The 27,931-nt window shown below is 39.6% G+C and overlaps 1 protein-coding gene across 1 annotated transcript in view; it reads left to right on the top strand.

The window, feature by feature from the left end:
* The window catches only part of NUP133 (nucleoporin 133), a gene marked incomplete in the record, with an annotated part of 161,866 nt that overhangs the window by 44,289 nt on the left and 89,646 nt on the right, over positions 1 to 27,931 (top strand). The window contains 5 exon segments of the mRNA XM_072409194.1: positions 9,683 to 9,846; positions 10,217 to 10,311; positions 21,178 to 21,402; positions 25,138 to 25,260; positions 26,698 to 26,794. Of these exon segments, the coding sequence (XP_072265295.1) occupies positions 9,683 to 9,846; positions 10,217 to 10,311; positions 21,178 to 21,402; positions 25,138 to 25,260; positions 26,698 to 26,794 (704 nt within the window).

Below are 27,931 nucleotides of genomic sequence, written 5' to 3'. Positions count from 1 at the left end.
AATTATTCCATAGTCACCTGTTGGTGTATTATAACAAAGTGGCGAAAGCATCTTTTAGAATTTAATTAATGTGTGGAAATTTTGAAAACAGGGTAGTACACACAGAGCCACATTACCTTTGGCACACATATATCTAGACTCTCAAAGATTAGGCCTCAGGGAGGTAGTAGGAAGAAGGATAGAAAGTGTGGCAAGTAGTTGATTTTTATAACTTACATTGTTTCAGGCCAATCAAATATCTAGGGAGAATACTGCTTACAAGGCCACTGCTGTAATGTGTATTTATGTCCACTTGTCACTAGGGGGCAGTATGACACTATAGTTTCTCTTGAGAGAGCAGTCAGCTGACTGCTCGATCCTCTGACAGGACGGAATGATCAAAGCATTCACAGCAATACAGTAAACCGGGCTGGGGCTTATTTGCACTGCTTATCTCACACGAGAAAACTCAGCTGGGGCAGACAAAAGGTTAAAAGCAGAGAGAAAATCAACAAATGAGAATGTAAATGACAATTAGAAAGGAGAAGGATGAGAGAGGGGAGGTAGAGAAGTACAATTCTCATTTTACTCTTTGTGACATTATTAGTAAACCAGATTTATATAGCGCCATAATTGTACTCAGCGCTGTACATTAAATAGGGGTTGCAAATGACAGACAGAATCAGACACACGAAGAGGACCCTGCCCTGATTAGCTTACAGTCTAGGAGGTGGGGAACGTATCTCATAATAGGAGGGAAGTTTTGGAGGGGTGGGAAGTAGTAAGGGTTTTAAGCTACAGAAGAAAACGGGTAGTCAAGTTTGAAAAGATGGGTTTTAAGTGCTTTTTTAAATGAGCAGAAAGTAGGCACAAGCTGAATAGTATGCAGAGGACCATTCCAGACAGTTGGGCAGCTCTAGAAAAGTCTTGGAGCAGTGCATGTGACAAAGTTGTGAGTGAGGAAGTCATTATTAGGTCATTGGAGGAGTGTAGAGAGCAGCTAGGGTTGTATTTTTCTACCAGATCAGAAGTGGAACAAAAACCGTGGGAGGGATTTGAAGGCAAAGCACAGGAAAGTGTGAATTCAGCCTAACTTCAGATGTTGCTATATCTAGGTAACACAAAACTTTTGTGGAAAAAAGAAATTCTTTTCATTAAGCCCAGCGAGTCCCAGCTTCCCTCTTCTTTCCAATGTTCACCGTTCCAGCGTTGCCATTTTCTTTCTTTCAGGTTCTTTTCCACGTCATCTGACTTTCACCATATTTTATTTAAAAATTATTTATTATGTAAAAATAACATTTATTTAAAAAAAAAATGACATTTATGTGTCGAACAGTCATCAGCAGAGGTCGGCAAACTCCGGCCTTTAGGCCAGATATGGCCTAGCCAGTAGTCCGTTCGGGCCTAACGCCCCTAGTTTTTTAATGATCGATCCGGCCTAGTCTCAGCTAGCTGGCAGGGGTCGGCAACCCATGGCTCCAGGGCCGGGTACGGCTCTTGAGCCTCCTTGTTGTGGCTCCCTTCCCTATTTACCACAGCCGGCGCTAACACCTCTGTCGCCGGAGTAAGGGGACACTCCCTCTCCTCTGTATGCATTGCAGAGTAGAGGGATTTCCCTTCAGGAGCGTTCCTGGTGGGGGGCGAAACCAGTAGCGCCGGACTCGAGAGAGTCCCTCGCTGATAGGAGTCCTGTGTCGCACATGTTCTCGGGTGCTTACACACAGGACACAGGATTAGATTCAAAAGCAGTAACAGAGAGCCAGGAAAAAAGAAGTAAAGTTCAAAAGTAAGTTATATCAACTAATGATGCATCATTTATCAGATGATTCATTTATGACTAGTAACTAATCATATATTAATGATTAGTTACTAATCATATATTATTCATCTGATAAATTATTGTTACTACACAGTATTTAAATAGCACCATCATATTACGCCGCACTGTTCAAAGTCGATAGTCATGTCACTAACTGTCCCTCAAAGGGACTCACAATCTAATGTCCCTACCAAAGTCATATGTCAATAATGTAGTCTAAGGTCAATTTTTTGAGGGAAGCCAAATAACTTGCCTGCAAGTTTTTGGAATGTGCGAGGAAACTGAAGTACCTGCAAGAAAACCCACGCAGATATGGGGAGAACCTGTAAACTCCATGCAGATAGTGTCCTGGCCAAGATTCAAACCTGGGACCCAGCTCTGCAAAGGCCAGAGGACTCTGCAGAGTGCTAACCCCTGAGGCATTGATCTTGGGATAGTGAATAATGATAAACATACATTTGAATAAAACATTTTAAAAGAAACATTTTCTTTTAAACAAAATTAGTATTTTTTTGTCATTAAGCAAATTATTGCACAAAGCACCTATAAAGTCCCATTACAAAGAAAAAAATGCTTTGAACCTGTTCTAATAACAGTTATTTATTATTTAATTTTTATTTATATATGTCATTAGAACCGAATATTGTATCTGTCTCTAGGAACATGCAACATCATATTTCCCATTGATCGTATGTATTTTAAATAAAAAACCTTTCCTTGGACACCTTCTGACCCTGGTGTGCCTTCTTGACCTCCTGAAATAGCCTAGTAGTCCAAAAAGTTTGCTGACACCTGTCCTAAACCATTGGTCGTAACAACTTGAAAGTTTTAAGGTACACAGGGTACCCTCATAGTGACTACTAACCAAAAAAGAGTTTCTAGATATGAGGATCACAAGTTTAAAAACTTGAAAATTAAACATTGGGGTTGATTTTTCAAAGGCAAGTATATATAGCAGCCCTAAATTGAAAATGCAAATTGGGGACCCCGGGCCATCTACATAGCAAGGAGCATTTGGGTGGGGCCCCTAAAATATTCCTACCTTTCACAAAACTATAACTGTATTACTGTGCTACTCTTTCTGCTTCTGTTCTTTGAACCCTAATTTTTCTGGAATGAGGAGGTGCTGGAAACTGAAAATGTAGGTGCAAGTGGGGGACATGTACAAACCGCCCCTCAAATGTCATTAGCATGACATACGAACATTAAAAAAAAAGCCCCTCAAATCGCCCTGTCCTGTTACACATATCTGTCCACTTCCCTACCTTGAACCCTAATATCTCTAGAATAGAGCAGTGCAGGTAAACAAAACTGTAGATGCAAGTGGGGTGACACTTATGGCTAACACCCCCCAAACTTTCATCATCATGGTATCATTACAACATAAATGCCACCCATCAAAATGCACCTCCCTGTTAAACTTGACTGGTACCATACGAGTACCTGAACCTTTTTATGTTCTAATGCAGTCGTCCCCAACCCCCGGGCCATGGCAGGTGAGTTGGGGGGCCGCAAATGACAGGAGGCAGAAGCACCAGAGTCCTATGAGAAAATCCTACCTTTGAAAAGCGTACTACTGCCTGTGCACACATCTTCTATTTTTTCTATGAGATCGCGCTTCAGTGTGAGCTCTTCGAGTGTGGGCATGTTCTATAAACCCCCGAGATCAGCTGTGCTGCTCCCTGTCTACCTTGTACTGTGAAATAATCCCACCTCTCGTACAGCAGCAGCACGAGAGCATGAGCGTGTCTTGTCCGTGTTGCTGACATTACCCCATGTGGAAACCTTCAAATCTTCTACACTGATTGTTGTAGAAACCTAAAACTTTCAGGGTACGCAGGGACCCTGAGAGCGGATACTAAACTTAATTTCAGTGCTCTAAACATAAATTGTCAGATACGGGGTCCCAAACCTAAAATCCTTTTCTTATTAAAGGGGAAAAAATGAGACCTTTACTTGCAGAGAACTGTGACGTATGCCAAAAAAAATCTGGCCACTTACCTTCTCTGAACCCCAATTTCTCTTTACAGGTAGAGAAAAGGGAGATTCCTGTGGCTAACCCCCCCCGAAAACTTCATCACTCCTACCATACTATGGTAAATGTCAATTTCTCCTGGATGGGCAGCTGTAGGTATATTAAAATGTAGGTGCAAGTGGAGGTCTCTTGTGACTAATTACCACTAGAGTATTATTGCTGCAGCACCATCACATCACAGCGGTAGCACCGGCGATCCTTCTTAAACTTCTCTAAAGCTACTGACAGTATGACAACAGGAGCGCAACTAGCAGAAGCACGGGCAGCTCTCCTTACACTGCTTACACAGAAGCTTCTGAGAATGGTAGAGCAATGAATGTAAGGCTTACACTTTTCTGCTATTCCCATCAGCTCTGCCACCTGACAGGACACCAGCTCTCTTACTTTACTCTGCTATTCTCAGTTATTGCAGAGTAGTTTAAGCTGTAAATATACCAGGCCGTTGCAAAATTTTATTTTATGGTACGCGCCCTACTGTCAGAAAGGTTGAGAAACAATGTAATGATACTATGGTAATGACATTTTAAGGGATGTTTGCCACAGATGTTCTGCACACATTTTCAGTTTCTTACACCTCATTCAAGAGAAATTGGGGTTTAAGTGTTAGAAGTTGGCCTGTAATGTGTAACAAGGCAGTGCATTTGGATGGTGGAGTTTTTCATGTTCTGATGGTGCCCCCACTGCACCTACATTTTCGTTATACCCCACTATTCTAAGGAAAATGGATTCAAAGAAGAGAAGCAGACAGGTTAAGTTAGTATGACAGTTATTGATTTCTCAATGTTATCAATTTTGGGGCCCCACCCAATGCGCCTTGCTATGTAAGTGGCCCCGGGGGTCCCCAATTTTGCTGTGGGGGGAGGCACAGCAGCCGGGCGCTCCACCCACCAGAAAGGGGCTGGGGAGAACTATGAATGAGCCTGCCCTTCCTGGTACAAATTGAATTAACTGAAGATTATTTAAAAAGGAATAAAACTTTATTGAAGTTTAACTGTCCTTAAAGGCAATATTCGTTTGAATTTGTTACCTTACCTAGTAGTAAAGCCTATACCACTACCTATTAACACTTTTCCACAAATTCCTTGAAGTACCTAATCTCTGAGAGAACTCTGTTAACCCTAGAACAGGACGTGTTGGGACTATGGTGCGTTGCTTTGTAGAAAACAAACCATGTTCTCTGGTGAAGTAGTGGGTTGGGCAGCACACAAGGAAAGGTTACATTAGAAATGTAGTAAGAATACCTGGATTTGAAAGTGTATGTATTTGTCTTATGTAAAATGTGTGTCATGTGACGCTAATTAATATGGCATGCTACAATATTGATATGATATGTTCACAGCTAATCAATCAAATCTGGTCATTAATACAGAAATGGCGAACAAAAACTTTGCTTATACAGCACAAGAATAGTTGTTCCAGCCTTCTGGGCAGTTCCAAACATAGCATTACCACTGTCAAGTGTGATGGATAAACACATGCTCTTCTCTTCACTTTGACGGTCACGTACATGGACACGACATCATATCGAATTTTACTCCAATATTTAACAGAAACTATTTGGAGGAAAAAAAAAGTAAAACCTCTGAACTAGTTGTCCCCATGTTAACCATTTTTTGAAAGAAGTGAACTATACGCTAGGCCATGTTCAGACTGGTGGTGAGATTGCCAGTGGTTACTGCTTCCTCACGCCAGTGACTCACTGCTTTGATTAGATTCTACATGTAGCATCTACCCACAGCAAGCCATTAGAGATTGAATCTGGGTGGCAGTGAGCATTTCAGAACCACTTAATGCCACTGGTGAATCGTCAAACCCTGGTTCTTTTAGGAAGTGCCAAGAGGCTGGCAAGGTTCAAGCTGCTGTGAGCTATGCATTTTTGCTTACTTCCACTGCAGATTTGAGCCTGACATTATACATCAAATCTACATACACCCTGACACACCAGGGCTCTGCTATGGCCAACAATTAGTTGAAGATCTAAATTGTAGTAAAGCTTTGAGAGGCACATCTTGTTTGTTATACTGGCGGTCCATTATTTTCAATTGTCAGGCAGGCAGATGCAGCGTCCAGAGGTAGTTTGCTGCCTCCATAGACTTAAATGAGGAGGAAAATTGTCTCTAAAGGCAGTTGCAATACCTGGTACCTAGTGTTTTTTTTTTTTTTTTTTTATTGTTTTTGTTTTTTTAACCAAATTTTGCCTACTCAAGTAATAGCAAATGCCTTTTTTTTTTTGCCTAAAAATGGTCCTGGACGCCTAGCTGTGCATAAAAGGCCTCCAGGAGCCATAACGCCTTTTTAACACCAAATATATATCATCCTAGTTTTCCAAACTGGCAGGCTGCCTAGACTCACTGAAGGCTCTCTGCAACAAGCCTGGATTGAGCAGCTGTGTGCTAACTGCCAGCTAGCTGGCCAAAAATGATAATTGCTGGCAATTCAGCCCAGCATGTCCTGCCTAGAGATTTAGTACAAAGGTGTACTAACCAGAGCAGACAAAGTTTTAGGAACACTGCATAGTTCATGTTATAAAGTTGTTTTTTTTTTATATTTCTCTAACATCCTTTGGCTGGCACATCATTCAATAACAAGTAACATGTGCTTAATTGGGTTGGACTCTGGAGCCCTGCTCATAGGGGTTAAAATTTCTCACATTTATTCATTTCTCACAGGTATTCCTCATTTTACGACTTACCTGTTTAGCAAGTGCCCGCACGTACAGCCGGCTCCTCCGAGGAGTACACTGTACAAAACTACAGTGTACATCCACGAGATGCCTTCTCTTCGGTCTTCTGGGCTCCCTCTGTCTGCTTCCTTTGCATTTCTTGGTCTGCAGACTGTCAGTGAGTCAGTGTTTGTGATAGATTATATACAGTTAGGTCCGTAAATATTTTGACAGAGACAATTTTGGTTCTGTACATTACCACAATTAATTTTAAATGAAACAACTCAGATGCAGTTTGATTGCAGCTTTTCAGCTTTAACTCGGTGGGTTGAACAAAAAGATTGCATAAAAAAGTAAGGAACTAAAGCCTTTTTTTTTGACACAGAACTTGATTTCAGGGGCTCAAAAGTAATTGGACAATTGACTCAAAGGCTTTTTCATGGTCTAGTGGGCAATTCCTTTATGTCATTATCAATTAAGCAGATAAAAGGCCTGCAGTTGATTTGAGAGGGGGTGCGTGTATGTGGAAGATTTTGCTGTGAACAGACAACATGGGGTCAAAAGAGCTCTCCATGCAGGTGAAACAATCCATCCTTAAGCCCCAAAAACAGAAAGAACCTATCTGAGAAATTGGTGCAATATTAGGAGTGGCAAAATCTACAGTTTGGTACATCATGAGAAAGAAACAAAGCACTGGCAAACTCAGCAACGCCAAAAGACCTGGACGTCCATGGAAGACAACAGTGGTGGATGATTGCAGAATCATTCCCATGGTGAAGAGAAACCCATTCACAACAGCCAACCAAGTGAACAACACTCTCAAGGAAGTTGGTGTATCGATGTCCAAGTCTACTATAAAGAGAAGACTGCATGAAAGTAAATACAGAGGGTGCACTCCAAGGTGCAAGCCACTCATAAACCTCAAGAATAGAAAAGGTAGATTGGACATTGCTAAAAATCATCTAAAAAACCCAGCACAGTTCTGGAAAAACATTCTTTGGACAGATGAAACCAAGAACAACCTTTACCAGAATGATGGCAAGAAAAAGGTATGGAGAAGGCGTGGAACAGCTCATGATCCAAAGCATACCACATCATCTGTAAAACATGGCAGAGGCAGTGTGATGGCTTGGGCATGCATGGCTGCCAGTGGCACTGGGACACTAGTGTTTATTGATGATGTGACACAGGACAGAAGCAGCCAAATTATTTCTGAGCTGTTCAGAGACATACTGTCTGCTCAAATCCAGCTAAATGCAGTCAAACTGATTGGGAGGTGGTTCATAATATTGACCCAAAACATAAAGCCAAAACTAAACCCAGGAGTTTATTAAAGCAAAGAAGTGGAATATTCTTAAATAGCCAAGTCGATCACCTGATCTGAACCCAATTGATAATGCATTTCACTTGTTGAAGACTAAACTTCGGACAGAAAGACCCACAAACAAACAGCAACTGAAAGCTGCTGCAGTAAAGGCCTAGCAGAGCATTAAAAAGGAGGAAACACAGCATCTTGTGATGTCCATGAGTTCAAGACTACAGGCTGTAATTGCCAGCAAAGGGTTTTCAACCAAGTATTGGAAATGAACATTTTATTTCATTTTAATTTGTACAATTACTTTTGAGCCCCTGAAATGAAGTGATTGTGTTGAAAAAAGGCTTTAGTTCCTCACATTTTTATGTAATCTTTTTGTTCAACCCACTGAATTAAAGTTAAAACTCTGCAGCTGAAGTGCATCTGATTTGTTTCATTTAAAATTAAATTAAAATAAAATGTACAGAACCAACATTAGAAAAAAGTTGTTTCCAAATATTCTAACTGTAGATTGGACATGGTTAGGAAAGGTACACATCTCTTTATAGAGAGCCTCATAACCAAGGTTTCGTATCAGAGCAAAAACCAATCCATGTGGTTAAAGGAACTGCCTACAGATTTTAGAGACAGGATTGTTGTAAAGCACAGATCTCGGAATGGCTACAAGAAAATTCTGCTGCACTGAAGGTGGTACACAAGAACACAGTGGCCTACATGTGGGAGGCAGGATGGGAGATATTTGGCACAACCAGGATTTTTTCCAAGTGCTGGTTGCCCAGCCAAAGTGAGCAATCGAAGGAGAAGAGCCTTAGTAAGAGGGATGACCAAAAACCCAATGATCACTTTGACTGAGCTCCAGAGCTCTTGTGTGAAGATGGGATGAAGTTTCAGAGGGACAACGCTAACTGCAGCCTTTCACTGATCTTTATATCCTATGGCATATGGCATGTGCGAAACACACGAAAGGCCACGTTAAACAAAAATTGAACCATTTGGCCTCAATTCTAAATGTTATGGCTGAAGGAAACCAGGCACCGCTCATCATCTGCCCAATGCTATCTCAACAGTAATCCATGGTGGTGGCAGATTCATGCTGTGGGGGTGTTTTTCATCAGCAGGGATTGGAAAACTGGTGAGGGTTAGGGAAAGAATGGAGCAAAGTACAGAGAAATCCACAATGAAAACATTTTCCACAGTGCTCCGTGCCTCAGACCGGGCAGAAAGTTCACTTTCCAATATGACAATGACTCAAAGCACACAGTGAAGACAACACAGGAGTGGCTTAGGGACAACTCTCGTCAATAAATACCAAAGTAAATGTGATATACAAGTTTTTTTTTCTTTTAAATACTTTTACATAATTGTTTAAAATACTATTTTCACTTTGTCATGCGTAAATGTATGAGGGGAAAAAAACTGTAACATAATCAAATTGATGAAAGCTATGAGAGTCTAGATATTTTCTGAAGCCACTGTAGGTGTGTGTGTGTAAATCCCTAGTACGCAGTGGACAAAAATGTAACAATAGGGAAAAAATATACAATAATGTAGACTTTGACTCAATCCAGTGATAGTATTTAGTAAGGACTTCTGCCTTTTGTGATTTGTGAAAATTTGAATCTTTAACTTTTATTGACACTGCTAGTTTAGCTTGTCAAGCATCTAACATGTTTTAGTTAGGCTAACATTGGCACAAATCATATTTATCCAATGACAGTCTTATTTTGTTGCACGGAAATCAAAAGTAATATGGCTATTTAATTCTAGATAAATATTGTACACTTAGAACTGTCATAAATATGGGTTTTGGGTAGAATAATTATAACATTTTAAGCAAATGAATTAAAACCTTCGAAATGTATTTTTTTTTAGGAAGGATACATTTGAAGCGCAACGTATGGTGGACAGTATGTTCTCAACTACAAAGGATTTAGGAACAGATAAAGAATTGAATCAAGCTGTTGCACAAATAAGTACAGACTTGGTGGATGACTATCCTGCTTCTGACCCTAGATGGGCAGAGTCAGTTCCTGATGGTAAGATAAGTTTAATACCACCCAGTCAATCAATTTATTTTCTATTTTTTAATACTGTCAAAGTTTAAAGTTTTATGAGTTTTTAGGCACTCCTCAGCAATCTCATAGTCAAAATAACTAGTATGCAAAACTTGAGTTTTCCTAAACTTTTTAATGAACGTGCTTATATAGAATTTTATGTGTATTAGGCACCGTTTTAACCTTAAAGATACAAAACTAAACCATCTACTATTTTTATGAAGTAAAAAGCATTGCTGACAACATTTATAGTATGATATCTTGTCTTGTTGTGAAAAATTTGTGACCTAAGAAATAGTTTTGTGCAGTAATGTTGTTTACTAGCTTTTTCTTTTGCCCTCTGTTTCCTCAGAAGCTGCTTGCTTAAGTAATACTTCCCTGATTCTTTTGCATCAGTTGGAAGATAAAATGAAAGCACATTCATTCTATTTGGACTTTCTTCACCAGGTTAGTATGCTAGCAACAATTATTTAGAAGTTATTAAAATATTTTCCTCATGAAGCTAAAGCATGCTGTTAAAATAGATCTTGTAAGCTCATTTGTTGTAGCTAACCCCAGTATGATGTTTACTATGATGTTTATTTTTTATTTTTTTGAAGCTGCCAATGATATAGCTGCCAAAGCTAATCCTCTGTTGAGAAATTATGTAAGCTGCCATTGTTGAACTAATTGTAAGGAGTGCTATTTGTCTTTTTGTTTAGTAATTTAGTTTTAAATCACACACCTAAAACAAGCGTGCAACTGTGTGGCAATTAGCTGAACACATTGGCTGTATATTCATTCTGGGTCAGTGAATCCAAAAGGATCATAGCATGAACCAGGTAGAAATGGCAGTTTAGATAACTTCTTAGTACACTTTAGGCCACATAACACTAAAAAAAACACTGAGGCTTAAATGGAACATACCCTAATGGTGTCAACAAAGTGACATCTGACTGGTTAGACCAGAAGGGGAACACCATAGCTATCATATTGCTCAAAGCGCTGATCTGTCGATCCCTCAGAAGGTTTCTTGAATCGGGTCCCATAATGTCCTGGTATCCTCCTTCGCCCCAGGCATGCAATCTTCTTCTTTCCCCTTTATCCGCCTTTCTTTGTACATCACCTAACGTAGATGAGGAAAAAACAGTGCCAATCTCACTGTGCATGCGTGAGATTGTCATCTTTTTTTTACCCCATTGAAGAAAAAGCTCTTTCTGTGCATACCTGAGATCAGGCATGTGCAGAATGGACAGCCTTGAGTGTTATTTTTACATAATTATTAAAAAAAAAAGTAAAAACATCTTTAGTCTTTATGGCCTTGGTACTCTTACCCTAGTACCTTTTATAAACAAAAAAAAAATTAAAAACAGCTATTCAAACCAGCCTTACAACCAGTGTTCAGAGTGAAGTTGTGAGGACATCTGCAGCATACAATGCCAATGAAGCTTGCACTTCGATCCCCACTGAACTGAAATGGCAAATGCTGTTAATTCCTAATACAAACCCCACACTCCCCCAAACTCCATTTATTTGCATGTGTATCATATTAATCCGGAGGCATGTGTAACACTTATAACAACATAATACACATCACAAATTTGCAGAAAAAAAAGTTTAGATTGGGATTTCAAGGGAGCAAACTTAGCAAGATCGGAACAATATGGCCCAAAATCTTCTATGTGAACCGGATCCAGAGTCCTCTGAAAGTGAGGTAAATTAGGATTATTCTCTAAAGAGAATGAGTTACCCAAAGACAAATTATTCCACATACCTTTTACTATCTGCCAAGAAATTTCCTACAAATACTTTCGTATTGATATGGGGGATTTTTTTTATACATGCACATTCAATTTCCTAAAAACTTTTTAGTATTTTATTGTATCCACATTGATTAAAATCCCAACATCACAATTGTAATAAAAATCAACATATTCTGCACCTATTATAAGGTCATTTGATAATATCGCCATAGTACTTCAATACATATTATCAGATAAACAATTTACATATGATTCCTTCCATGACGTTAACATGATCTCATTATGTATCAACACGTTTCACAAATAAACCGCTTCATCAGGAGTTTATTGGTGGATACAGACCTTATAATCATCAAAATCATTAAGTGTGCATTTAAAATATGTAAACAAAACACATTTATAACAAATTGCTAGCTCCTCAGCCAAATGGTTGTATTACCCATTTTAGGTGAAAGAACTCAGGACAGGGAGGGAGCTAGATCTTTATTCACAGAGACCCAGACTATAACAAGGTGTAGGGCATGTAGGAATTGTTTTGCCCCCAAAAAATCCTCTTTGGTTTTCCAACTACAATCAAACCTCTATATGTGCTGGTATGTATAATACAAAACACCAATATACTATGCAAAAGGGAAAATATCCACATTCAATTTATGTATTAATGTTTATATATCCATATAATGTAATTTAGCATTCACCACCATATATGGACATTCAAACAATTCATTTTAAAGGTACTGCCCCCCAAGATTTACTGCAAAGAGGTTTTGAATGCAGTTTCAAATTTCAATAAATGTACCTGCCAAAGTTGATTTAAATCTCCCAATATGGGAGGAGAGGAAAGAAAGGTTTCAAGCCAAATCCTGAAGTTGAAAACTTCCTATCTGGGTACCTGTTGCGTATTCATGCTGTCCTGGCTAGGAATTAGGATTTTCTCTCTGCCTTATATTCCCTAATATACAGTGTTTCCTGGGACCCGACACGTCACTCTCCCAAACACCATAAACCAAAGGGAGATGAGAACACACAGACTTATTACTAACTACACGAGAAACAAGAAACAAATATGGAACATATGCTTTAAGTATTGACTTCTTCTAACAATCAGAAAACATTTATCTGAGAGACCAGAATTTGTATATAGAAAAGTTCCATCAATACAGGACAAAGTTGTTAAAACTCACTTCTCAAATACTAGAAAAGACCCATGCCACCAATTTGGGACAAATTTTGTTGCCAAATCCTGTAACCAATGTAAATAGATTTATGATAAAATGGACAATTCTTTCTTGGGCCAAATACCAGAAAAATGTAGAAGTTCAATGCAGACACTTTGTGAACTGTGAAACATCAGGGCTTGTGTACCTGGCTTTTTGTACGTGTGTTTTGTATCTATAAGCATAAATATTTTATATTGAATGGCAAAATCGCAACCTCTTTAGTAGACATATAGGTCTGAAACATAATTTTGATACTAGCGCCATGCGTTTTTTTTTTTTCCTGGCGAGAGGAAAGTGAGGGGTAAATGCAATCCTACTGCCAGTGTGAATTCAGCCTGACTTCAGAGGTCACCTCCTAGCACTAAATCTAGATAACGCAAAACTTTTGTGAAAAGAATCTGTCAACAAATTGAGCCCAGCCAGTCCCATGCTGCCTCAGCTTCCCTCTTCTTTTCAATGCTCACTGTTCCATCAGGTGCTGATCTCATTGCGTATGTTTGAGCCCTTATTTTTACATTATAGGAAAGTTCCTGATGATATATTCCAGATGTCGAGCATGCTCAAAAGGAGCAGCCCACAGCCACCTGGGATATGTGACACAAAAATCCCAGGAAGATGCAGAGTTACCTTGCAGTCTTTACCACCATGTCAGTAAAAACAGAAGGGGAGGGGTCCTCCCCCCAAAAAAAAGAAAAACAAAAAAACCCAAAAAAAACAAAAAACATTTTTCTATTATAAAAAGAGGAATGTCACCTTTGTATAATGTTAAAATGTGTTACTTTAAGAGCATCATGCATGTAATAGCAAGATAGGGGCAGGAAAGCCATTGCCTCCATCCCCATTACTGCCCATACTCTATGGGCAACAAAAACTGCGAAGTTCATCCACCGGCTGTGTGATAGCTGTGTGTGTAAGGCTGCTTGTCATTCTGCAGCCTAACAACTCACCATGTTCAATCCTTCAGATCTCCTTAACCCCCCTAGCTGTAATCCTGAGTGTGACTCGGGGTGGAAAAAACTTGCAGAAAGTGCCCCATGCTCCAGCGGCGATTGGATGATCCCGCTGTGATGCCAGGGCGCCTGTCCGCCAGGGGGCGTGGCCCAGCAGGAAATTTAAAAGCAGATTACCGAGTAATCTGCTTTTAAATGCCACCCGGGTCCCAACCAACGGCGCTGCTCGCAACTGCAGTTGGGTGTGATGCAGCATGCAGGATTTCTGCATGGTTGCATCACATCTAACTGGTGATGCGATCAGCAATAGTAAATTCCGGGGTTGATGCCAGCGGCGATTTCCCGCTGCCATCACCCCCGAAATTTACTATAGCTGCTCACATCACCCGGAGAATGTGACTCTCACAGCCTCCGGGTGAAGTGAGCAGCTTCGTTGGTGGTTTCAGTGGAGTGAGCAGGGCGGGACATCCCCATCGCATCACCCGGCAAGAATTTAAAAGCAGATTGTAATCTGTGTAATATGCTTTAAAAATTGTTTTTTACAGTAAAATACACATAAAAACACAAAATAAAAGTATAAATACACATTTTAGTGCAACAAGCATCATTGCCCAGTGCCATAATTTACATTTTGCCCACTAATCGTCCTGACCACTAATCTGACCTTTTGATGGCTTTTAAATCACTTCCTGAATGTATCATTTCATCACTTTATCTTTGACCTTGACTGTTCCTGACTGATTGCTGGAGAGCACATGGCATCCAAAAGGAATCTTGCCGGCGCAAGTGCTGTTTTGGAGAAGTTTGAATACAGCGATATCGATTTGGAGTCCCTTGTGGAATAGAGGGATAGTGTGATTCACCAGGAAATTTGTCATCAGACAACAAAAGTGAACTGAGCGACGATTCTGGACCTGAGGTCAGTGGCTGTGCGCACATGGTGTCCTATTGACCTTGATGCGGACCAGGGAGCACCGCCAAGATTTCCATTCACCGGCACACCTGGGATGAAAATTGAGACTGAATGCGATGAACCCCTGGCATACCTGAAGTTGTTTTTGACCAATGAAGTTATCGAAAAAATTGTTGCTGAAACAAACAGGTGAGCGCTAACTTTTTAAATTTTCTTTATGCCAACATGTATGCTGCTCTGTTTGCTACCTTTTTTGAAATTTTTTGCTATTTTTTTTTTTTGCAAACATATATGCTGCTGCTCTGTGTTTGGTAACATTTTACTTGCAAACTTCACACTATAAAAGGACATATCCTAAAATACATTTATTTTGTTTTATGCAGGTACGCTGGACAACAACAAGGTGCTCCTGAGGTTTGCAAGAAGCAGTAAGTGGGAACCTGTGACTAAGGATGACATTTGGCTGTTTTTGGGCTTGGTGATCCGGCAGGGAGTTGTAGGCAAACCCGTGCAGAAGTGGTACTGGTCCAAGAATAAAATGATTGCCAGTCCATTCTTTTGGCACAGTCATGTCAGAATACCGATTTTTTCCCTCATCATGAAGTACCTGCACTTAGCAAACAATGAAGAATTTGATGAGATAACCCATCCTGCACCAAAACTGAAGAAAATTTGGGACGTGTCTCAGATGATTCTACAAAATTTCCAGCAAACCATGTGCCAGAAAGAGATGTCAGCATTGACGAAAGTCTAATGGCTTACAAGGGGAGGCTCAGCTGGCTGCAGTACATTACGTCAAAGAGGGCACCAATTTGGGTGAAAATGTATATGCTTTGGGAATCCTCATCTGGCTACATATGGAATATGGTACTGTACACTCGAAAATGGACACAGTTCAACCCCAGATACAACCATTATGGATTGGCAACATCTTGAGTGGTATCCCTCGTTGAGCCATTGCTAGGTCAGGGCTATTGTGTCACAACTGACAATTTCTACACCTCTCCTGAGCTTTATGAGTTCCTTCTGCAACACAGAACAGATGCCTATGGAACCGTTAGGGCTAACCGGCGCAACCTACCATCACTGTTTGCAAAAGGGAAGCTGAAGACAGGAGAAATTGTTGCCTGGCAGAATGGCAAAATGATGGCCCTGAGATGGCGTGACAAGAAAGATGTGTGCCTGATGAGTACTGTCCATGATGCCTCCACCGTTCTGGTACACACAAAACGTGGGAAACAAGTGATGAAGCCACAGGTGGTGATTGACTACAACAGCACCATGGGAGGTGTCGACAGAGCTGACCAAGCTATGACATTCTACCCAGCAATGAGGAAACAGCAAAGGAAGTACCACAAGAAGATTTTCAGGCATCTTGTTGAGCAATGCTTATGGAATGCCTACATTCTGTACAAAAAATTGTCAGAGGCCTGTGAATCATTCAGACGTCATTTTGCAAGTTTCCGAATCCATAGTCAAGAATTTCCAAACACCGTTAGTGGCTATGAATAGACCTGGACGTCGTGCTTCCAAGGTTGTCAACCCAGAACGCCAGTCGTCACTTCATTGAATACATCCCATCAACCCAGAAAAAGGAAGCACCTACAAGGATGTGCGTGGTTTGCTGCTCAAAGACCGATGACAGAGGAAGGAAGAAACCCAAAGAAACCAGGTTCTACTGTCCTGACTGTGATGTTGGACTTTGTGCAGCACCCTGCTTCAAAATCTACCACACCCAGGATGTCTACTAAAAATGTAATTTTTTTTTCTATAATCTGCATTTAATTTATGTTAATATTTATCAATAATATTGCACCCTTTGTTTTAGAAAATTTCAGTGAGAAATTTTTGATAATTTTTTTTTTGATAAATTACATTGTTGTGGTCTAATATATCATTCTTTTTATAATTATGATTTATAATTATGTAATATATTATAATTTATTATTATAATATAATACATTTAAGTATTATACCTGGGAGTTAATTCTTAAGAATTACAGGTTCACAATATAAACAAAAATTTCTATGCAACAAAAAAATACGATCACTTTTTGCATAAAATAACTCTCAGAATTAGAACTCTAGGGGGGTTAATTGTTGTTGTTGTTAGTTTATGTTCCCTACACATTTTCAGTTTCTTATACCTCCCCATTCCAGAGAAATTGGTGTTGTTAGAAGTGGGCAGTAATGGGTAACAGGGCAATGAGTTTTAATGGTGGAGTTTTTCATGTTCTGATGATACCATAGTAATGAAATTTTAGTGGTATTCCCCACTGCACCTAAATTTTTGGTTTTGTACACCCCACCATTATAGGGAAATTGGCATTCAAGAGAGGAGAAGCAGACGGAGTATCATAATAAGACAGTTATAGATTTGTTACATGTAGGTATCAATTTTGGGGCACCATCCCAATGCTCCTTTCTATGTAAGTGACCCCGAGGGTCCCCCAATTTGCATTTTCAATTAGGGACTCCTAGGCACATTTGCTTTTAAAACAGCACTCCCAATGTTGTGTTTTCACAGGTTTTTACAATTCTGATCCCATATCCTGAAAAATTTAAAAGCGGGGATGCTGAAATGGTTACTACTAACAGAGTCCCTGAAAATTTCTAGTCATTTCTTGTCAATACGACAAGGTTTGGGAGATATGAAGGTTTGTACACAGATAGTTGTTAGACTTAAGAATGACATGCAGGTACACACACACACACACAGGCAGGCATCTGAATAACACCTGAGACTGAGATCTCATTACCAGCACTCCCTCCGCTGTTGGGATTGGTGTCTGCGGCTCACATGACCTACACCTATCACCTGACATCCCCTTTTTAAAGAAGTCACCTGGCAACAGAAAATTGCCTGGACAAAGGAGTGCCTTGTGGTTCTACTCCCAGGTTTCTACCTGCGTACTGTTCCTGTGTTATCCGTGTACCGACCCCCGGCTTGTTTCCTGACGAGTCTTGTTTGCTGCCTGCCCTGACCTTTGGCTCATTTCACTACTCTTTTAGATTTCCCTCCGGCACTAAGTTTTGGTTCCTGCTTGTTAGCAGTCACCTGCCTTGGCAGGCACGGGGCAAGCAGCCTGGCAGTAGCTTGCTGAACAACCACCTCACCTCTAGAGGCTTTGGAGAATACCAAGCTACTGCTTAGTCCCTGTGCCCTGTGCATGTCTCCACCCACTGAGTAGGTGACACAGTGGGTCCACCACTTGGCCCTGTGGAGCCATGACACGTCATTACACACGCCAAGAAACAGCACAGCTAGAGAATAGTGGTGGGATAGTCTGTGTCCCGATCTCATTGTAGCTGTGCTGTTCTCCCCTCACCCAGCTCCTACCAGCAGCTGGAATCCCCTGAACAGATCCTCTCTGTTGTCTGTTCAGAGGCCGGGTGTAGGGGGCACGACAGCTGGGCGGCCCACCCACCAAAAAGGGTTTGGGGTTAACTTTGTATATCTGTGTGTATATATGTAATATTTATATACCATACAAGATAGGGACTGTAGCTTTGTTATTAAGTTGAATTTGTATATAAGGCGGAACAGGTACATTATTTTAATAAATGCAATTAGGACTGATTTTTCAACATATTAGTCAGTGGGGTGTCAGTTAAGCTACGTACACACTTCCAATTATTATCGTTAGAAAACGAATGATCCTGCACGATATCTACGAACGATCGTATAGCACCGATCCTGCACATAGAGATAACGACACTATAGTTCGTAGATATTGTACACACAATAGATACGATCGTTTGAGCGATAGAGGAACTATGTGCACGACAGGAAAGTGAACGAACGTTCGTTCATTACAAATGCTCAGATCATGGACGATCAATGAACGACCGTACACACGAACGATGTTCAACGATCGTCGTCAAATCCAATCCGCCGGTCCGGTCGTTCGTTTCCAACGACTTTCCTCGTTCGTCGGCGTCGTTGGTTACTTTTTTTACGAACGATTTTTGCCCAATCGATCGTTCGTTTTGAACGATAAAAATTGGAAGTGTGTACGCACCTTTACTGTATAAAATCCTCACTATGAGCTAATCCCAAACAAAGCAAAAAAAAACTTTATTAAGGCTAGACATTCATTAACTTTCTGGAGTAAGTTGTGCTTTGAAATGCAAAAAGAAGTTTGTCTTGGTCATTAACCTCCCAAGGGGTTATCCCGATTGTGACTCGGGGTGGATTTTCCATGCAAACGGGTAATCCTGAGTCACAATCGGGTTGCTAAAAAAAAAAAAAAAAAAACCCTATTACTCTGTTTCTTTTGCGTCCCCCGGCATCCTTCTCGTCACTGCAGGTCCTCCGGCGGTGTCCTCCTTTGATCTTCTCCCGACTTGTGTAGAGACGTTCTCTGGGGTTCTCCGCTGTCGTTGGTTCATGCGGGAGGCGCGGCAGGAAATTCAAATAATTTTGTATTGGATTCAATACAAACCAACTGTATTGAGTCCAATACAAAAAAAACTTTGATTTTTAAAGTTCATTATTAAATATTGGACACATTTCAGTGAGTTATGCTTAAGAATTTTAAGCCTACTATGTAAAAATAAATTTCCATGCTATAAAATGTAACGCTTTTTGCATGAAAATACGGAGAGAATTAGAATGCTAGGGGGGGTAAAGACTTACTAGAAGAGCTCAGTCCTTAAGAGCAAAGAGAGAAGCCCCGTTGGTATATGGGAGTCATCCTTATCTGTATGTCGGATGTCCTCGGAGACTACCTGTGTGTGTGTGTGTATATTTATCATAAAGAAAGTACACAATTCAATGAAACGAATAGTGGTTATTTGGATTAATCAAAACAAGGCTTGGCGCACCCTATGAGCCCCAGCCTCTACATCTATCTAGGGTCATACTGATGCATTGAGTGCATCTGCGCCCCAACCTCCATTCCTCTAGCTATCTGATGTCATACTAAGGTTTGAAGCACCACCTGCGTTCCACCTCACTTCCTGTATGTGGGGGTTGAGCTTATTCGGAGCGCAGCTACCTTCCATCTGCGCTTCATCACCTCTACATGCTTTTTACTTCAATAATGAGATTGGGGACATGTTCCACTCTGCCCCACCCTTTCATGCTTCATCTGGGTGGCAAATCTGGAATTAGAGCGCGCTGCAGTGCTCCATCTTAATGTGTCTCTTGGAAATCGCCGCTCTCCCACCTGTCATCTAAACACCAGTAATTGTTTAAGAGTGCGTCGTGGCAGGTCCCAGTAAACCTCATTTGGTGGGGAATATAAGGTGGAGGGAGAAGCCTCATTCCTAGCCAGGACAGCGTGAATACACAACAGGTACCCAGACGTTTTCAACCTTGAAACGACTTTCAAATCCTCTTTGCAGTAAATCTTGGGAGCAGTAACTTCCCAAGGAATGCTTTTAACTGTCTATAAATGCAGGTGAATGCTAAATTACATTTTGGATAAATAAACATTATTACATAAATTCATTGTGGATATTTCCCCTTTTTAGTATATTGGTGTTTTGCATTATACATACCAGCACAGGTTGAGGTTTGATTGGATTTGGAAAACCAAAGAGGATTATAAAAACATAATTTAACTCCACACTTATTGATAATTTTGATTGTTATTATTATGGTGTCTCCATCCACCATTAAACTGCTGATTAACAACATGGAAGGAATCATAAAGTATAAAGTAAAGTTTGTACACAGTGCAGTGATAGATTGCATAGAATATAGCGGTAACCAAAAATAACATAAATTCTATCAATCTATTCCACAAGAATAATGATAAAGTGTGGGACATACCAGTTTAAACACACACTGGTGAGTTGCAACCATGGCAAAAAAGTACACAAAACGTAAAACATAACTTTTAACAGTTTCCTCTTCTCGTTTTCTTAACAGCCCCTCACAGCTGCTTCAGAAGATTAGCATAACACTGCAATGGTTTAATCTGTTTTTAGGACATCAAGAAGCAGAAAGTGGAAAAAATTTTACACAGACCCCTATCTTCTGCCTTTTGATCTTCAGTCAAATTTTTGGCACCCAGTGGGTAGAAACCTTGCACCAGTCCCTGTAGTGTACCACAGCAAGAGATACACTACATGGCAATAATAATAATGTTAAACTCTATTTTTATAATACCAACATATTATACAATGTTGTACATTAATTACGGGTTGCAAATGATAGACAAGTACAAACAATGACACAGGAGGACAGGACCATGCCCAAAAGATCTTAAAAAGTAAAATAAGAGTATTTAAAAGTATTTTGCACAATCATACAGGAAGTTACATTCACAGCAGCATAATTCCTGGATGTACAGTGTGAAGCAAGGGCTCCAAACATAAACTTGTACAGTAAAATGAGCTACAGGCTATATACATATGTTTATAACTATATGTAAGTTTTGTCTAGGAGCTTTTTCATTTGTGTTTCTATTTTTTATATGTGTGTATCACCTGTACTGCTATCCTTTCATTGGTTTGGTTCATGGTCTTTATTTATACAGGTTGGGCTCTTTGATCATTTAAACACCTGCCAGATGAGAGAGCTTACCATAGCAACTCGACTGTTGCTCTGTGAACATGCTGAAAAACTGTCAGCTGCAATTGTTCTGAAGAATCACCACACCAGACTCCCTAAATTGGTTAATTCTGCTATACAACTAGCACTAAACAAAAGAATGTGTTCTGTTCCACAAAATCTTACCGCTGCTGATGTCTTCTTTAGGGAGGTAAGCCATTCTTCTTATAGTTTGATATTAGATTACATAAAGGTTTGGGGTTTTGTAAATATTAGTAGTTTCCACCAAAAACACTAAATGTCTTAAATATATTATCAACATTTAATCTGCAAACCTGACATCAGTAATATGCTAGTTGTGTACAATTCAGTAAGCAGAAAATACACCAGTTAATAGCAAAAGTGAGATAGCACAGTTAGTTTAGATAAGAAAATTTAAACCCGATAAAAGTCAAATTCAACTAACTGGATAATAGTGAACATGTAGATATTATTTACCAAGTTACCACTGACTGCACCTATGAACCAGCCCAATTCTTTGCCTGGTTAATGCCAACCCTTTCTTTGACCACCAGTAGAGAGGTGAGCACCTCTGCTGTTTTTATTGATATTTATTATGAGGGGGACTGGCATCAATCTGGAAAAGAATGGGAATTTTCCCCCATTTGATAGGAATTAATTACATTAAATTTTAAACATTATTTAAAAATCATTCTAAATGCCAGATTGTTTTTTTATTTTGTATTGTCACTGATATATATCCACACATGGGCATATCCACACATATGGTAGTTGTAGTCCTTGCAGCAAACATAAAATGAAACTTCCCTTAGTGACGTCATGATGTCAGAACCCCCCACACAAACCGCCCTGACCCTGAAATGCATACAGGAGACATGGTCTGCGGCTCTGGCCAGTGTGCCCCCCCCCCCAAGAGCGGTCCTTCCTTTGGGGGGTGCACTGGCCAGAGCCACAGACCACTAGTGGTCTGAGGACCACAGGTTAGGGACCGCTGTTCTAAACAAAAACCTGGTGCTCGATAAAGTGAGTGTGCAAAAGCACACCACAAAAAAACGTGCACTTGGGTTCTATTGTGATCCCTCCACCCAGATTCCCCAGATCTCCCGGGCACAATGCTCCTGAAAGGGGCTGGTACTAAGACCACCCTGCCGAAGCCAAGTGGGCCTACTAGCCTGTCTGACCGAAATCAGACATGTTCTGTCCTCTTCAGGTTGGCCTAAGCCTTCCCCCCAGATATTATACTGGGAGCTCACCCGAAGAGAAAAAATGACCCACTGTGATTCTCAAACCAGCAGGGTACAGGTCAATACAGATATTTAATGGTTAGGTGAGGTGTGGACAGTGTCATTTGTTGCCTAGCTTCACATGGCTTATTTATACCTAAAGCTGCGTACACACCTGCAATTTTTCTCGTTGGAAAGGATCTTTCACGATCCTCAAACTTTTTTTTATATTCATATTATCTACTAGAACCCTGTTCGGACATATTTCTGTAAGTTACAGGTCTACAATTTAAAAAAAAAACTTCATGAAAAACAGTGTACCGCTTTTGGTACAGAAATCTAGATATCAGTGTAACGCCCAGGTGGTTAAAAACATTATTTCTAACAAAATAAAAACAATGAAATGATTCTCAACCTAACACTCCCTTGTTAATATTAGTGTTAGTGTTCGAATTCGGTTTGTCCTTATATTCAACCCGAAAAATGGCATTTCGAATTTGGGTAGACCCGACCCAAAAAAAACGAGACTTGATGGTAAAAATTCATATAAAAAAAGTGTTTAAAAAAATTAATGATAAATTAGAGTGTTTTTTTTGTTTGTTTTTTTTTTACAGGATATCCTACAATGACATGATATCTCTTACTCTTTAACACACTTTCCAGCACAGAAATATTATGATACATGTTTCTTTTATCCGCTGCAAGAAAAATGTAACAAATGTATCATAATACTGGACATGTTAAGCTGCGTACAGGTTGTATCCCAATAAAAAGTCAGCCCAGTGCTCTATGAACCCACTGTCTAAGCATTCTCTGCCTCCCTGTGTTGTCAATGGCACAGATAATCCAGAGAATGTAACATTAGAGATCCATCCCTTTAGCTTGCAGCCTTGTTCTTAAAACTGTGATCCTCCATCTTCCATGTATCCTCTCATTGGTTTCAACCTGGACCAAAATGGGTGGGTTAAGCCCAGCCCCTCCCAGTAATTTGTCAACTCTTCCTTGTGTTGCTGCATGAAGGCACTCTGACTCCAGATAACCTCCTTGGATAAAGTCTGCTTACAAAACATTATTTCAGAAATTTACAGCTATACCTAATGCCAAAAAATGCGAAATTAGTTGCTGGTTGATTAGTTGCTGGTTTCATGTGTATGGTTTTTAAAGCCCAGTTGCTGTGAGACAAGGGCTTTAAATTGTAAAGTTCTTGGAAGTTCCTTTTGGATTGGTAGAATTCCATCTTTTTTACTTCAAGGGGGTGAATTTATGTCTTGTTTGCAGGGAGATGTTTCAAGCTTGCATGTGCTTCTCTTACCAGCTGTTCATTGGAACAAACATTTTATACAAATTGAGTTTTTTCCTGTTTACCCACATTTCCCCTGTCAGCCTATCTAGGTCCTTTGGTTGTTAGAATTTGTGACCAAGTTTTGCAAGCTTCCATACTGATCCTACATAAAAATAATGTTTTATGTTTGAGGTTTGTTTTCCATAAGTAAACTGCTTTCATCATATGAGGTATATTCTTTCCATTATTTTTTTTCCAGCTCTTGTGCATTCCCAATAAATTGCCTTTATAGAGATGGTGGCTCCAGATCTTCCTAAACCACTGTAGCCAAATACTATTTACAATTAAAGTATTATACTTCATTGTTGTTTGAAGGCCCTGCTGAGCATTAAATGGTTACAGTATGCTATCCCATAGTGATTTATAAAGTACGCTAAATAGTTCACATTAGTCTGTTACCCTTGACTGGCTTTGACTTTTCAAGTTTTGTACCATTATGTAAATGTGAAAAAAATGGAGAATTTTTATGATATTATGACCTAAACTTGAACTGGATGATGACTTACTTATTCTATAAATACGTGGAAAGCAGATTACACTTTATTTATAGTCCTAACCACTAAGATGTCATGCATTCATTGATATGTGACAAGCTGAGGTTACAAAAAAGTGGCACAGTAACTTAGACTTTTTTAGTTCTATAGAACACCTTTAACCTCCCTGACGTTATGAATACTAAGTATTTTTAAATGTAAAAGCTATACAATTAAAAATACTTTTCCGCCTCCCAGCCCAACGGTCCCGCCCCCTAGCCACACACTCGCGAGCAGATGCCCGGCTGGCATCTGCTTCCCTCAGCCCTCGTGTCCCTATTGTTCACACGCCAGAGACGCAGATGCCGGCCTGGCGTCGCCAGGTTACACAGATACCGGCCGGCTTCGCCAGGGGAAGAAGGTGCCGGGCACAGCTGGAGAATCCTGCTGGAATGTGGGAACTAGGTAGGACTTCTAAATTCCCTGACAATTCCACCCCGAGTGTGGCTCGGGGTTGGCGCTTTTGGTATGGAAAATTCACCCTGAGCCACACTCGGGATTTACCTCCAGGGAGGTTAATTGCATAATAAAATTGCAGAATTAAAAAATAGATGTCAAATAATATATACGTAAAGATTGGGAAGCTAAAGCCCATATAAATTACCATTCTTCTGTTGTAAAACGGGGAACAGCAGAGAATAATACTATTGGTATTTAAAGCAACCATATTCTGCATTCCCTTTTTCTGGGCTTACTCCAGACATTTTAAAGACACAGCTTATCTACCTTAAACAATACACTGGGTTTGAAAAGTATTAGCTGTAGTAGTTTAACTCCAACTGTTTTAAATTGAAATAGATTTTTCCTGTATCTTTGTTTTAACACAGGTATCACAGATGGATATAATATTTGAATGCCTTGTAGAGCAAGAGGAAGCTGATCTGCAAAACACAAATATAGAAACTGCAGACTGGGCAAATACAGTTCTCGATGTAAATGTGATTTTAAAGGTAATGAACACACAATCATACATACATACATACATAAGTTTTGCTAAAGTATGATCGCTGATGTTATGTGCAGTGCAGAGAAGTTTTAGAAGGGGCAATCTGTGCAGGAGTGTGAAATTCTTGAGGGCAATATGTGCAGAAGAGGTATGTAGAGAGTCTGGGGTTGGAGTTTTTAAGACAGTACTAAAGATAAGTGTTTTGCCTGTCAATTTGTGCAGGAAAGGATTGTTTATGGGTTTTAGGCTTGAACAGTATGTTTGGGAACAGACTGCCAGAGGTATGTTGGTGGGTATCTGTGAGGTAACAAGTAAGTAATGTTCTACAAAAGCTGCACATAAAAGAGAAGATGGGTATCAAACAGGCAGTTCCTATTTTACATTAGGGCCTTCTTCAAAACAGGTCTCTAAGGCTGAATACTTGCCCCTTAGTCATATATCTAAATTTAGATCCAATGGTGTCCTATCTAAACTAGAAAGTTAACAGGTTTTGGAATCTGTTCCTTTTGTTTTCATACCTACCCTCTCCTGAACTTCATGCCTTGACAACTTTAAAGATTTTAAGGATTCTGTTGAGGTTCATATTTCCTCCTTCACCAAGAAGGGCTTAATGTGTAACCTTATTCGGCCTCATACTGGTGGCACATGCCCTCTTCTACACAGACAGCATTTTATGTAAAGAACCTATCTTACTCTTTTCTTAGATTTATTGGCATGATTTGATATTTTAAAAACAAGGAAAACCACTATCCTTTAAACACAAAATAAAATGCTGTAAAGATTCCCTGGGTGCCAGTTCCATTTCTGGTGTACTTTTCATTATGTCCATCACAACCAGTGGTTCCTAAATAGGTGATCAGTTGGGAGTCAGAATTTGGGTTTCTTTTTGGAGAACAAGTGTGACATCAAATTTGGACTTCTAATAAGTCATGCTCTCAAAATGTTTCTGCCCAACAAACTAATTGCTGTTTTTATCTCGCTGGTAACAGGTGTCTGCCAAGGTGACACACATTTATCCTGGTGCCCCCCACGCTGCTTTCATGATTTGTTGCATTTGGGCACATTTTTACATATCTGTTCCACTGCTCCATGGCTCATGGCTGGTCCAGGATTGAAAATATTTGCCAATAGCAAATGACTTTTAAGAAATCCATTCCAGGTTTACGGGATCACCCAGGTTCACTGGTGAAAAGTGTATCTTCTCCAGTTTTGGAGAGCTATAATAAATCGGCCCCATTGTGTGCGCCCTCAGGGCCCTCACAACTCCATGAATTTTGATGGTCCCTCCCCTTTTATTCAGTTCTCTTTACCATCTTCCTCACTGCTTTTTTATTTTTAATATTTAGATATGTATTGCATGTTTTCTAGTACATATCTAATGCATTTGTTGTACATAAAAACCTGTGTGAAAGATACCACAATTACTTTTTTGTTCATTTAGGATATGCTGCACACTGCATGTCAGTACCGTCGGAATAAAGCATCTCTTTATAAAAGTGAGAATATGAATAAAGAACCAGAGTATATCCCATGGACTGGTATGTATAGTGGTTTACAGACAAGATTTTTTTCTACTTGAAAATGTACTTGTTAGCGAAATAATAAATTCAGGATATTTTTAAATAATGATTATTGTGCCGATTTTGTTCTATCAATGTTTGATATCAGATTAATTTATTTGGTCTACTTACAGTGGGTATAGAAAAGAATTACCCTCTTCAAAATATTTACATGTTGTTGCTTAGTAGCCTGAAATGTCAGCATACACAAAAATGTTTTTCCATCAGCTTGTATTATATAAAATCTATGTGAAAAATATAGTGACAACTGTTCAAAATTTCAAAATAAAAATTAAAAAACAGATTCACTGATATAATAACATCCTCTCCCCCCCCCCCCCATGTCAGTATTTTGTAACAATCTTTTCCTTTACTTAGAGCCTTATAGTCATTGGTGGACTGCAAACCTCATCTTCATGTCTCTGATCATTTTTACTCGTCGTTTCCTTCTCATTCACTAGGAGGGATCTTTGTTGTTCCAAACACTTTTCATTTCTTAAAAATAGACCTTACTGTGCTCCTAAGGTTTAAAAAGCCTTTAAACGTTTTTGGAATGCATCTCTGGATTTATGCTTGTTCGCAACTTGATCCCTGAGATCTTTTAAGAGTGCCTTGCCACCATAGTTGTTTGCTCTTTAAGTTTAACTACCAATCACTTGTATGCTGCACTAATAAATATTTTTATTCTGAACTTACCAAAATGATTACTTATGAACACTGAAAATTATGAAGCGTGGTATCCAACATGGGTAATTCATTACATCCTAATTAGTTTAGTTTACAAAAAAATTTAGCAGAGAATTATCTTTTATCCATACCATGTTTCCTGTCTACTGTATGTGCTATTAAATACAACTTCCATCTGGTTTATAACCAGAAAAGTAGGCTAAAATTAAACAATAACAGACATACCAATCTATTCTTTCTATTTTTTTTTTTTACTTTATGGTCACACATTTAGTGGATTCGTTTTTGTTTATTTATTTTTTCAAATTAAGTCTGGATTATCTGTGTAACAGTACCTATCCCCCAGAAACTATTAAAATGTTTTTCTAAATAGATACCTTAAGTGTTATGATATGGTCATTTTCCTGGTAACCAGTATTTATAGTGGTC

The sequence above is a fragment of the Pyxicephalus adspersus genome, chromosome 4 (assembly GCF_032062135.1).
Source record: "Pyxicephalus adspersus chromosome 4, UCB_Pads_2.0, whole genome shotgun sequence".
NCBI lineage: Eukaryota > Metazoa > Chordata > Amphibia > Anura > Pyxicephalidae > Pyxicephalus > Pyxicephalus adspersus.
This window is presented reverse-complemented; position numbering and strand designations above follow the sequence as displayed.